Here is a 14,208-nt window from a genome sequence, read left to right on the forward strand (position 1 = left end):
GCTATGAAGAAAAAAGAAAAAATTAAACTAAATTTATAATTAATTAAAAACTAATATAAATAATAATCTTGATAATGAAACCAAAGGCTTGTTAGTCTGTCTGCAACAATATCATAACAAGTACTAGCTCTAATTTGATCCCCATTTTTTTCATCAAAATGTATTATTGAACAGTGATTGAACCCTATTTCTACCACATATTTTTTAATAAAATAATATTACATCTAAACTCAAAATTTTTCTTTATTTTTTAACTGTGCATTTTTCTTTATAACACTATTCCAAAATGCATTTTTTGAAAAGAATGTGGCTCAAAGAACCTCCTAATATGAATTGAAGTTCAAGTTTCATTACTTTAGAGACCACTTTACAATCAATTTTTATGTAAACCTGAGTTCAATTTAAACTCACGTGGAGACCAAATTAATAGTTTAAAGAATGATTTAGCACTAAAATTTATAATAAAACTACAGCTAATACAATCAATATTCAAAGATCTAGTCAAAATGGAACGTGCATTACATGTTATTTTGAAATAATTTATAAGTGTTGTAAAAGTAATATTTGATACAAATTTGTTAGAAGATTTGACGAGTCTCGTATGAAATAAAAAATAAAATAAAATTTAGCATAGAAGTTTAAGAGAATAGAATTATACTCTCAAAACTCAATTTCTATTATTCAAATTTTTTGTAATGATGAAATACTACAAATTAGAAATCTTTTTATATTACATTTGATACATAAAAATAATTGTTAAAACATAAATTTAAACATCCATTAAAATTTTTAGATACATGAATATGAATAAAATTCATTTATAATAACTCAAAATTCGTGTAATTCAAGATTCATCAAGTGAATATTCATTGAATCTAGATTAATGTGAATGTTAATTAATTGAGAATTAATAACACGAATTTTATAAATTACAATGATTTTATAGTATTTATTATATATCAGAAAACGAAAAGTAAGGTGTTATTAAAATAATTGAATTGCAAAAGGGTTAAAATCGTCGAAAAAATAATTCTCCCTTGATGTGATATTTTAATATATTATAGATTATAGATGTATAGAAGATTTTACGAAATTAAGTAGTTGAAAATTTCGATTTTACCTGGGTCAACAAATACTCACTTAATTCCACTTACATGTGTTAACAACGGAATTATCCAATTTAGTTAGTAATCTCTCTAGAGTAGAAAAGGCCCTATTTACATTGACAAATTTACTATATGTAAATTCTTTTAGTCCTAGTTGATCAATTTGTGTTCCTTAAATTATAAGAAAATCAATAATTATACGAAATTAATTATCTAAATTATAAAAGCACACCCAAAAGTGCCCACTTTTGATGGTCCAAATTAGTGCAAAATTACACTTATCAAGAAGTGGAAAGCACAATCCTTTCATAGAGAAATTGAAAAAGGAAATAGTATTTTAGTTCAAGAAATAAGCAGCTCCAACGAAGGAATGCGAATCTTTGAATTATGGTTGGGACCTGGTTACGGGCTAACAAGTTATATGTGAGTTAATTTAGTCAATGGTCACTGAACTTTACTACATATTACTATTTGCTTATAGATCTTTAAAGGGTTAATCGATACTCACTGAACTTTGTTATAAATTATTATTTGCTTATCGAAATTTAAAAGATTACTCATTGTTTATCCAAATTTGAACAAAGTTGTCTATCAGTCATCCATATCATTTTCAAAGTTCAGTGAGCAACGAGTAACTTCTTAAAAGTTGGTGAGCAAGTAATAACTTAGAGCAAAGTTCAGTGACCATCGATTAAATTATCTCGTCATAGGTATTGGGCTTACAAATTATAAGAAATTAATCAAGGCCTACTTACAAAAATACTCCTAAAAGTAGGGATTTTTTGGGGAAAAAAAATCATATGAAACATATTTTGAAAGTAAAATATATCGTGTAAAATTAAGTGACACAATGTATGTTGCTTTTTAAAGTTAAATGTCTCATTTTTATTAAAAATGACATACAATATCGCTTTTATTAAAAAGTGATATTGGTCATTAAAAGAAGTGATAGAAATTTCAAGAAAGTGAAAGAAAAAAGTGATAAATTTTTTTTAAAAAATGACGCATTTAAAGAAGTGATAGAAATTCAAAAAAGTGATAAAACATCAATTTAAACATTAGAATCGATTCAATAAAATGATGTAAATGATAATAGAAAAATGACACAACCACAGTCGTTCCTCTTTCTCCATTCACCAATATATTTTTTAAGTCTGTTCATCAACATAATACATATCAAAATGCCAAATATCTTTAAGTCAATTCACCACAACCATCATCTACCAACTCAACCAACCCATTAATCATACAAAAAGTTTTTTGGAAATAAAAAAATATTTTACAAAATTATGTGTCACTTTTTTATTATATATAACATTACTTTTATTAAAAAGTGTTGTTTGTTACTAAAAAACTGACAAACACTATTCAAAAAAATGATAAAAAAAAACTCAAAAAAGTGACATAAATTTAAGAAAGTGACAAAACATCCATCAAAGATTTAAAATATAACATTTTATACAAATTCAACTACTCCTCTACCACCATCACCGCTCCACCTCCTTCAAGGCCAATCGTACAAGTACAAGGTCGCTCAAAACATTACATCAAACACCAACTTTTGGTTTCAACTGAAATTTCATAAAAGAATATACAAGCACCAAAACATGACATTTGCTTTCAGCAGCAATTCTATTATTCCAAGAAATCATTTATTATAATAACAAATACATAGTGATGATGAATTAACTGGACTTGAACCATAGGCCTCATAACATCTATTGTCCAACCAAGAGCGTACTCTCCATCTCATTAGCAATTAATTGACACTTTACCAGGAAGGAAAAAGAGAACCCCGGGGCATTACTAAGGGAGATTTTATGCAAAACTCAAGACACTCAAAACTCAAACTCAATTTGTAACCCCAGAAAATCTAGAAGAATCCCCGATGTAAACAACAAATAAATTATTCAACAAAAATATGGTAACTTTTTTATTCATCAAATCCATTCCCAACTGGCTAAATATATAATAAATTTTAACCAAAGCTTAGTAAAAACACTAGAACAAAGAAGAATAACTAAAAACTAATAATACAATAATTATCACTTTCATAGCCCTCATCTTATAATCAAACAAAAACATGTATATTTAGCATGAGAATCCCAATGGTAGGCAGGAGCAATGAAGTTCAAATGAAGGCACCGGAGACAACTAGGATTAACCACTGTCTAGCAAGAAGCATTCGATCCTCTTACTAGTGCTAAATCAGCATTAGCTGTCCTGACAACAAAGACTTCTAGACATAAACACAACGAAAATAATAGCAATAGTTCTTGAATTACGTTGTGGTTTGGGGTGTGCGTCTGCTCAGGGGTTTGAGATTTTAAATTTGGAAAAATTGCAACAGTGATCCCAACCTTTTCAATTTTTACAGACTTTATCCTAACTTTTATTTTGTGTCAGCGGAGGTCTCTAACCTTTCATCAATATGCACTCAAGGTCCATTTGGACGGAAATCGTCCAAATACTGTCAGTTGACCTGGAAAGTTAAAAAAAGAGAAAGTTTGACCATTTCAACGAGGGACAATTCTGTCCTTACATATTTTCCCTCATTAACTATTCATATCCCTGTATATTTCCTTCCAGTTTTTCCTTCGTATATAAATATATATTTGTTCTCTCTCTCTCTCTCTCATTTACTAACTATCAGAAGCTCTTTTAGAAAGGAGATGGACATGAATGTCTGTAAATGTGGGTTTCCCATGGATTTGAAGACTTCATGAATGAATTTGAACTCGGAAAGAAGGTTTATCTACTGCCCACGACGTTAGGATGGGTTAGATGTAATTTCTTCAAATTGGTGCGACCTGCCAATGTGTGCAAGATCCAAGGAGCTGATCCCTGAATTTTTACGGGTTAGGAAAGAGATGGAAGCTGAAATAAACACCCTTCATTCTAGAAGCCATAGTGTATGGAAGATTTGGCTGATTGGATTTGTATGTGGAGTTTTTGTGAAATGAGTCTATAGCTAGATTTGAGTTAGGTTTGAACTAAAATGTTGGGTTTATGCATTGTTATGTGGGTCTCTGTGTCACAAATCATGTGGTCTGTGGATTTCTAACTTATTTTTCTAGGAATAATAGAATATGTTTGTTATTGAGCAGTGCTTCAATTATTTTCATCTTCTTTGCTAAAGGCGAATGATTCAGAGTAAAAGAAAATTTTTGGTTGCAAAACGTTATGGAGATGGTGCGGCGATGGTCCAAAACCTTTTTCTGAATTATTAGAGAATAGATACGGTCCCAAACATTTTCATTTGTCACAGCAGAAGTCCAAAACCTTTAACGCAAGTTGCACCTGGAGTCCCAAACCTTTGAATAAGTTGCAATGGTGATCTTTAACCTTTTTCCAATTTCGTATGCAAAGTATATACTAATTATGAACATTTCCACACCTGTTCACCTTCAGAACATTTAGAAAAAATGAGAAAATCAAAAGTGGAAGAGTAATGACTGAAATGATGAACATGCATTTCACTTTAAAGCCCAATATACATTATCAAAAGAGCATTATACTGAATCAGTCTAACTTCATAGAAGATAACCATTGTACGACATTGTTAAATCAATGACATATCAAAACATCATCAAAAGATTATAGATCATCAGCAAAGCTAAGTTTTTTTTTCCATTTCCCTTTTTTTTCTTTGCCTGTGTCTGTGCGTCCTTGGATCTAGAAGTTTTTCTCTTACCTTGTGATAGTTTTAGATATGATTGTGGTTGAGTATCTGCTTGTGAACCTGGCTGGGAACTTGCATTTGTAGGCAATGAGACAGCCCATTTTTTGTTATGGCATGTTTCTCCACTTCTCCTGCAAGTTATCTTCATTCCTGTTCTTACCATTTTCATTCCTGCAGGTGGCTCAACTTGGGACCTTTTCTCATTTTCTTTGGTCTATCTACCTGTTTCTTTTTTATGGGTAGATCAAGAGAGTGTCTACCAAGTTCTGGCCATAACTCAGGATGGTTGGATGACTGGATTGTAGATCATGATATAAGCTTCTTTGGTGAATCATTCATCAATGTACTCGTATATGCCATTGCCCTAGAAAGCATACCAGAGATTGCATGAGTACATGGAATTCTAGTAAGTTGCCACTTTTACATTTACATTCGCGTCTTGCCAAGTCTAGACTCCATCTCATACTATCTCTATTGTTGACCTCAAACTTCTGACTATCAGCATAATTCGCCTTCAAGTATCTTGCATCTGATTTGGCTCTCTCAATTATTGTCATAATTCTAGGACGAAAAGCATGATCCTATCTATGTGTTGCTTCCCTATTTGTAGTCATCCTCATCATTAGCTGATGTCTAATCTTCCCCAACAATGAGATAATAGGCTTTTTTCTTGCAACAAGTATGGAGGAGTTGAATGCCTTGCATAAGTTATTAAGTAGGATATTACACCTTGAGTGCTCTTGGAAATGTGATCTGGTCCACTGCTAGGTCAATTTCTTATTGAACCACTTGAAGGCATCTTCATTCACTTCTTTCATCTCATTCATTGCATTCCTCCACCAGGCACAATTGTGGCCCTAGCTGCAGCCCAGAATAGAGTCTTCAAAGTGAGCCCCTTATGCGCCAAAGTGAAGTTGCTATACAAGTGTCTTGCACAGCACCTGTGCTCAGTACCTTCACAGAAGAGGTTAATGGAGTCTACCAAGCCCTTCTGTTTATTAGAAATGAAGGTCCAAGCCCTGCTATTACACATCCCAATGTCAACTAGCAAAGGTTCTATGAACCACTCCCAATTCCTTTTGTTTTCTACGTCCACTACAACCCATGCAATAGGAAACATGCAGTTCTCTCCATCGATACCCACTACCGCTAACAACTGGCCACCTTGATCGCTCTTTAAGGAGCATTCATCCAAACCAATGATAGGCCTATACCCATCCCTAAAACCTTCTTTGCAAGCTCCCAAGCATATGTAACATATTTTGAATGTACCCCCCGAGCCTTCAAAATGAACCGTACTATCAGGATTTGTTCTTTTAAGCTCCTCATCGTAGTCCCATAATATCTTATACTGCTCTGCTACAAGACCATTAATGACTTCTAAATATTTTGCTATAAAATTAATGCATCGATATCTCATACGTGCATTCTTCTTTCACTGCCTCAATGAAACTACTCATGGACAATTTCGAATCCGATTTGAACTTACGTATGTATTTCTTCGCCAATTACCCTGCATGAACTCTCCTATTTTACCACACCATTGTACAAGTATGTTCACCCTTGAATATGTTAATCCTAAAACTCTTATCCGGTTGTTGGTTGGCATATAACTCCCATGGACAGTTATTCTCACACCTAACTCTGAGTCTGATTCTTTCATTCTTCACATATCGGAGTTACCTTGCATTTTTCACTGAGTAGTGTACCACTACGCCTCTCAGTATCATTATGTTGTCAAACTTCATGCCATGTAGAATGGATCTTGCATATCAGGGGATCTTGCCAGAAGATATAAGATAGGATAAGTAGAAAACGGTAAAGTAGAAAACATTGTTACTTATCTGGAACTTTAGATCTAGTATGTCAGTGGCAAGGTTAAATCAAATGCCATCCCTAGCTCTTGAGGAGGAACCGCCTTCTTCAGATTCACTTGGAATGCTTCTTAGATAATTCGAGTCATCGTGGTCTGTTCCATTACCATGTTCACCACCAGCATTGCCCTATTTTTCATCCATCACATTTTCATCACCAATGTCAAGCAGTTCAGTCAACTTGAAGAATAAATCTTCATCACTATCATCTGTAGCTACATCTTCATCTTGCTTATATTTTGGATCATTGAACTCCTCCAATGGTCTCTCTTCCATGTCATAATCTCCATTGATAGGTGGTGCATCACTCTCATATGGTTGTTGAGCAAGAGTCTTCACATTTGGCTGTAGAGCAGAAGGCACCACATGATCTTCAACAAGGGATGGTGAACGTAGATCTTCAACGGGACTCTCCACATTTTCAACAAGGGGTAGTTCAACAAGATCTTCAACTTGAATCCAGACGTCTTCATCAACCAGAGGTAGATCTTCATCAGGATCTTCAAAAGGAATCTCCACATTCTTGATCTTCAACATGAGCTTCAATAGGAATCTCCACATTCTCATCAACCATAGGTGGATCTTCAACAGCTTCAATAGAAATCTCTAAATTTACATCACAATCTGATATATTAGCTACAGGATCATCAATTCCAACAATGGGTACATCCTGCTCACACTCAACTTCATCCACAACATATGTGTCATTACCATCTATGCTTTCATCATAGACCTCCACAGTGTAGTGTGCATGCTGGAGAACTTGTCCATCAACTTCTTCTTTTCCTTTTTCTACCACCTCTTCCAAAGCTTCACCGTTTTGACACCAACAACTAGAATATCAAGCCCTACTCTATCATCCCATGGCAATTCCAACACGTCCACTACAAGCAAACACTACAACTCTACAATCCTCTTCTTTCTATACCGCTTCACTACATTCATAAAGTCTACATCCCTCACTAACCAAAATGATACATCACTCAATCTCATCTTGTCAACCTTATAAAGATATTTCATTTTCTGAAAATATCCTAACATCTTCATGGCATTGTCCAGAAGAAATCTATTAAACCAATTGGAATTTACGTAGTTAAGATATGCTATCTTACCATGCTCGTACACAAAATTCTGCATCTTCGAGAATAACATACCACCATGGTATAGTTTTATGGTAAAATAAGTAGAATTTTGCCTTGTAAAACAAGTTAAACACAAACGATCGTCAAGCCGAAACCTTAGTCACACATTACGCGAATGCATAATGTAAACCCATAGTGATTGTATGATTTATGATACAACTAAGTCAATAAAATAGTACAACATACGAGAAACTTCACTACATGAAACCATTTTAACGCCCTTTACACAACATCAGTGTTTTCAAAAATTTCATAACACAATAACACTCACCATACACAGGTTCAGGAAGAAGACCTCGTATGTGGCATTCAATATCTTCAACATTAATGTCGGATTCAAGGCTTCTTTCTTCAGACATCGTCGAAGGTAATCGTTTGCTCCTTTGTCTCTGTTAACGTTAATAGGAAATGACATTTGTCCTTTTTGAATGAGAGGAAAAATATGTAAGGACGGAATTGCCCCTCGTTAAAATGGTCAAACTTCCTCTTTTTAATTTTTCAGGTCAACTGACAGTGTGTTGGACGGTTTCCGTCCAGATGGATCTCGGATGCATATTTATGAAAGGTTAGGGACATCCACTAGCACAAAATGAATGTTAGGATAAAGTCCAAAAATTGAAAAGGTTTAGGACTGCTGCTGCAATTTTCCCAAAAGAAACAACCAACTTGAAGCAAACCAATAATTACATAACAACTTGGAGGCCTTTTTTTGGAATATAGGGAGAAAAGCTTTTCCCAAGATTGATACCTTCATGGCTTTATCTATGTGTATCTATTGCTTCATCAAACATATAAATGATTGATTTGATATAGTGTTGATTAATCGTCGGCCAAATATTCTTTGCAATGTCGTTCAAAAGAGTAGACGTGTCGTTGCACAAGATTCAAAATCTATTCAAAGATTTCTTGAAAAGCAAAGCTATTTATGCTAAAACTATTTATTAAATATACTTTTGGGTTAGAAATAATTACTGTTTTAGCAGAATAATTAATCTATCAAATAATATGCTAAATTTGAAAGTGTTTTATATTTTTACTAGTTGTACATATATATTTTTTTATTAATCAAGATAGGTGTATGACTAAAAAATAAAATAAAACAATGAATATGTTCAAAACTAATGATTATACAAGTACTTAGAAACTTAGTGTGTGCACATACATTAAAACATTAATGTTGAATCATTTTTCTTGCCTCCTAATACAACATCAAATATTCAATTATGATGCTGAGATTATTCAATCGCTAAAAAGGCATTATCAACATGGTTTTTTATTAGCATCTTGCAGAGCTACGAGGTTAGAGCAAGATTGAGCTTCCGTTTGAGCCACATTCATTCCCATTTCTTTTCATTTTCTTCAGTCAAAAGTTGTATGCTAATGGGACCCAACACCAATAAAATAATTTAAATTCACTGAACCGTGCAGTTTGTCAGTTGGATGTGGAGTTTACAATAAAATATTACTATCATTGCCAATGCAAATTACAATACTACCCTTACAAATGTTTTGTAGTAGGAAATGGCAGGTTGAGGAGGGTGAAATTGTAAGAGTCAGTTTGGAAGTGATTTTGAGAATTAATTTTTTGATCATTAGGAGAAATCTACTTGTGAAAGAAGAAGTCAATTATGACGGTTAATATAGTAAAATAACGATCAAAAAATCAATTTTTTGGGCAAAAAAAATACTCCCAAACAGGCCGTAAATCTATTTCCTACTGTTGTAGTAGTATTATTGTCATCTAACACACGATTTCAACTATTGAAAAATAGGTCTCTGACTTGTATATTGAAAGTCTTTAAAATGGGGGAAAATGAGAAATAAAGGACTCAAACGGTAGCTAAATAAGATGAAATTATTACTTTTGAACCGAAGTTGGTAAAAATGAAGGCTTTCAAAGATTACATGAGTCATTTATGGTCTACCATATAAAACTATGATGAATGTCAAGTATTTTTTGAATAATCCTAGTAAAAATAATATGATTACGAATAGTACTTTAAGATTTAAACGTTTATTATATAAGTAAGACTATTAATTTATTGAATATTATCATACACACGACAACCAGTCTTTTCACATAGTGTTTTTTTTTTTTTTTTCACAAAGCTTTTCTTAGTACACTTTTATCGTGGCATATTTTTTGAAAAAGACATCCTCATTAAACTAACGTTTATCTTGCAATTAACGTGGTGACAATTGGAATGCGGCACGAGTCTATAAATAGACTTTTTAAAACTTTTTGATAAATATAAGCAAAAAAAGTAAATACCTTTCATAATTGTCTTTTAACTTTTCTAAAATCTGTCATAATTTCTTTGACTCTTGTCTTTGACATTTTTTCATGAAAAATAGTTTTCTACTCTTGGTTATGTGATCATATTTTCCTCAAAATAACAAAATAAAAATTATTTAGGGGATTAGGATTTTATTTTTCAGAGAATTTACTCTTTCTTTCGTTCGTTCATTTATCCACTATATCTTATCTGTCCATCAATAAAAAATGGATATGTATAATATTTTCTAAGTCAAAAGTTAAATCAATTAAATATATTTAATTGACAATTTTCATACAAAAAAATTTAAATAATTGAATTGCTTAGAATTTATTTTATTTCTATTTGAATTTCAAGCACGTAATCAAATGCACACTAATAAATAAATGGGGAAAAAAAGATGCGAACGGTCCCACAGATTAGTGGTCCATATAAAATGGGGCACCTGTTTCATGCACGCACGTGTTTCTTCTTCCATATAATGACAACCGTTCACTGCTTCTCCACCTGTGATTCTGCGTACCCATTACCAACCTCGGCTTTATCTTTTTCTTCCCCCATTTTGATTGTGATCAATTTTTGAAGTAATTTCCCTTGATTTGATATTTCAGTCTGAACTCTGAAATGGAGATAGATTTTTTGGGTTTGAATTCCAAACCGTCGCATAAATCAGAGAAAGGGATAATGAAGAGTGCGTTCAAAGATTCAGGTAACCAAACTGTGTTATCACTTCCCTTTCTGCTCGTATCAGATTTTTTTAAGTTTACTTAAATTGGTACTTATTTTTGTGTTTGAATGTTTTTAATCCATACTTTACTGATTGATTCACGTTTAAAATTTCATCAGTGTTTGTTCGGCAAAATCATACTAATTATTCGCCACATTACTTGTAAAATTGTGAATTTCCTAAGCCGAAGAAGAAGGTGATTAATTATTTTTTAAAAATTATACGCAAAGTTTTTCTGCTTTTTAATTATTATTTTCAATATAATAAATTACCTGAAAATAACTGGATGATTAATTTGTCATAATTTCGGTTTTGATTTATCCTTTAATCAGTTAATAGATTACAGTTTGGATTCCTACCTTTTTGCAGCCATCCGAGGAGCTGATATATCCTTATCCCTTAGTACCAGTTCTTCCGTGGATTTCGAGGGAGAGCATCTGAATCTTGGGGAGGTTTGTTTTTCTCATTCTTTAGCTTTAAAGCAGATGTTTTATCTGTTTTCTATGAAGTTATAGCGAAAAATTAATAAAACTTATGTTCGGTAATTTATACTGCAAAGAATACCATGAAACTGAGAAAGTTTAAAGAAGTTTGTTGAAAAAATACAAATCATACATTATAAGAATTCAAAATTTGGGTTTACCTTTACATTACATCAAGGAAATTTTAATTATGCTGCAATTTTCGTCCAATTGGACTATATTTGTTAAATTATAGCATTTAATGATACACGATATACGAAGTGTTTTATAGATTCTCTACTAAAAAATGCAAAGAGAAAGATTAAGATGACTCAATGTGATCATTCTTGCCATTCTACAATATTATGTAAGATATAAACTTAATCTATGTTGGTTGGTGAAATATTTCTTATATATGGACGCTTTATCACTTGTTTTAAAGTTTAAATGTTGTAGCAGCATTATCTTATAAAATTTCATACATCTTCGTGGAGACAGAATAAAACATGGGCAGTTCCTATCAATACGATGATTTCTACATGTAGTGGCAGCCTGGAGAAAGCTCACGCGAGCGAAGAATCTTCTCTAGCATTTGTACCTGCGTCTCTTAACAAATTCTCGTCAACCACGGGTTTCCTATATGACCTGAACGAGAAACCTGCCTACTTAAGGTGTTCGAATCTACCTCCTGATTAACTATGTTGGTTTTGAGAAGTTTTACTTGAACGTGTATAAAATGAGACTTTGATTTATGGTATTAAAACAATTAAAGACGATGAATTTAACTCTCAATGGTTGTTCATTTACAAAATGTTTAACAATTATGTGAAGAAAAAAGGACTCAGAATTACTTAGGCAGCGCATGGTGAAAATATAAATATAAATAATTAAGTTTCTCCCAATTTAACTTTTAGATGATGTGCTAATTTTAATAATGCACACAAAGCACAGAAAAGGATTGATGTCAGTTGTTTGTTGTAGGACCATTGCCGATCCCACAGCCCAGCCTGCTTTATGGACAACCATGCATTCTTGTGCTGCACATGTTTTCCATGAAATTTTACCAGATAAGGTCTTCTATTCTCTCCCTTCCTTTCTCTCCATCTTTCTCGTTGCAACTTTGACACTTTTCAATGTTTGTTATCTAAATTATCTCTAAATGTTTTAGGGTAATCACGTTGTGTGTGCGGCCGGCAAGTCATCCTTGGCCACTTCTAGCGCTGAACAAAGCACATGGGGTATTTTTTCTCTTACTATACTACTACTCATGATTAATGATATTACTCAGGCATTCATATTAACAATTTAACAAACTAGGCTATTGTTATTCTCCAACGGTGGCCATGGCTCGGAGGGCAACCTTGGCCAGATTTTTAGAGAAGCGTGTGCATCGGTAATGTCCTGCTGTGAGGTTTTTCCTTGATGCATAATAGTGCTAATTAAACTGCATTGATTCCATCTCTAGGCATGATTTTTGCTGATCTTATCAATGGCTAATTTGAAGCAGATTGACACGTACAAAGACATCAAATCTTACTGGAAAATCACTAGATGCAACCACTTCTCAAGCATGGAATGTAAAAATGAAGTGAAGCAAGAAGAACAGTATTATCATATAGTGATATGATAAGGTAACACTGATGTTAGGTTAGTTTCTTTTCTGGTCCTTTTGAAGTACCTATACATTCCTTTTAGAATATAGGATACCGAATGGTTAGATCATTGTTCAAGTGAGTCATTTATTCGATTGATGAGTCAATTGAACTGGTAAATGACTGATTATTTTGACAATGTTAAATAATTTTGTAGTGTATACAGTTAATTATTCCATGAATAATTCGTTGTGTTGTACTACATATATTTTTTTTTATAGTTTTAGGTTTAAATCTAAAAAAGAGATGTTATTAACACAAAATTTATGATATAGATTCCTTCAAATGCTCAAGATGTACTTCTTAATGTCTGTTATGTTATGATTTAAACTGACCTGCGAAATACATTTCTATTGCATCTTTTACTTGCAACGTACTTCTGCAAAGTTAATTGGCGCAGTAGAATCGTGTTGGGTTTGAACATTTGTTTTTTAAGGCCCAAAGTTATGTGGGTCTTCGTTTGTAGGATGTGGGTTCATGAATAGGTGATGGCCCAATTGATGATGGGGGTCCAGTCACACTGGCAAGTGGGCTGGGAACCCGAATGGGATGGAAAGGATCCATGCCTCATATTACTCTACTTATCGAACTGGGTATAATGCGTCAGAATCTGTCCTTCGAAGGAGAGCAACAGTTAAAAACGACTGCTAATACCGTAGGATGAGGAGCAAAAGAAGGAATCTGTTTGCATTTTATCTTTACAAAAGTCGGCTTAGTGCTCACCCTTCGACTCGCGCCTTCCACCACTTTGATTGATGTGGACATGGTTCTCAAACTTAAGAGATTTTCTTAGCATGAAAATGCCTTCATTGACGTATATCTCGATTTACTAAGCTTTTTTCATAACCTGGTAGTAACACTGAATATCTGGAAGAGTGTTCCACTCGAGAATGAATGCCCTCTAGTAGAAAGTGATCCCACTTGAAGTGTATCAATGGAAGGGCTAAGCACTAGCAAATTCAGGATGAGAAGTGAACACGGGCATTGGGCAGTCACTAGATGGCCATCCGGCAGCCGCCCAATACGCAGGGGTGGGGGGTTGGGGGGGATTCGGCGGAGTTCAGTGTGGCTGCCGGTGCTTGCCAAGTGTTGGATTCGCCGGTTGGCATAAGACTCATTCTAGCTACTCCATCGTTTTGAAGAAAACAAACTAAAAAAAAGTGAAAAATCTCGTTTGCTTTCACTGTCTTGTCCATTTCTACCGTCTTCGCTGATTGCAAAGCAGAATTTAGACAAATTCTTTGTCGGCCATGCCTCGGTCATTGCTCATCAATGGAGTGGGCATATC

The 14,208-nt window shown here is 33.6% G+C and overlaps 1 protein-coding gene across 1 annotated transcript; it reads left to right on the forward strand.

Moving 5' to 3' along the window:
• The first annotated feature begins 10,578 nt into the window (after positions 1-10,578).
• Positions 10,579-13,210, forward strand: LOC111367559. Its single transcript, XM_022988496.1, has 7 exons — positions 10,579-10,789; positions 11,177-11,259; positions 11,767-11,939; positions 12,250-12,340; positions 12,437-12,506; positions 12,586-12,661; positions 12,776-13,210. Exons 1-7 carry the CDS (start codon positions 10,705-10,707, stop codon positions 12,858-12,860), a joined length of 663 nt encoding a protein of 220 aa, XP_022844264.1. The 5' UTR covers positions 10,579-10,704; the 3' UTR covers positions 12,861-13,210.
• Positions 13,211-14,208: the final 998 nt, after the last annotated feature.

This window comes from Olea europaea, chromosome 18 (genome assembly GCF_002742605.1).
Source record: "Olea europaea var. sylvestris chromosome 18, O_europaea_v1, whole genome shotgun sequence".
Taxonomy (NCBI): domain Eukaryota; kingdom Viridiplantae; phylum Streptophyta; class Magnoliopsida; order Lamiales; family Oleaceae; genus Olea; species Olea europaea.

Excerpts from the sequence above, each read along its gene's own strand:
- LOC111367559 (XM_022988496.1), top strand. The coding sequence starts at position 10,705 with ATGGAGATAGATTTTTTGGGTTTGAATTCCAAACCGTCGCATAAATCA. Across the intron at positions 11,940-12,249 it reads GAGAAACCTGCCTACTTAAG|GACCATTGCCGATCCCACAG; the intron begins GTGTTCGAATCT and ends TGTTTGTTGTAG. Across the intron at positions 12,341-12,436 it reads ATGAAATTTTACCAGATAAG|GGTAATCACGTTGTGTGTGC; the intron begins GTCTTCTATTCT and ends TAAATGTTTTAG.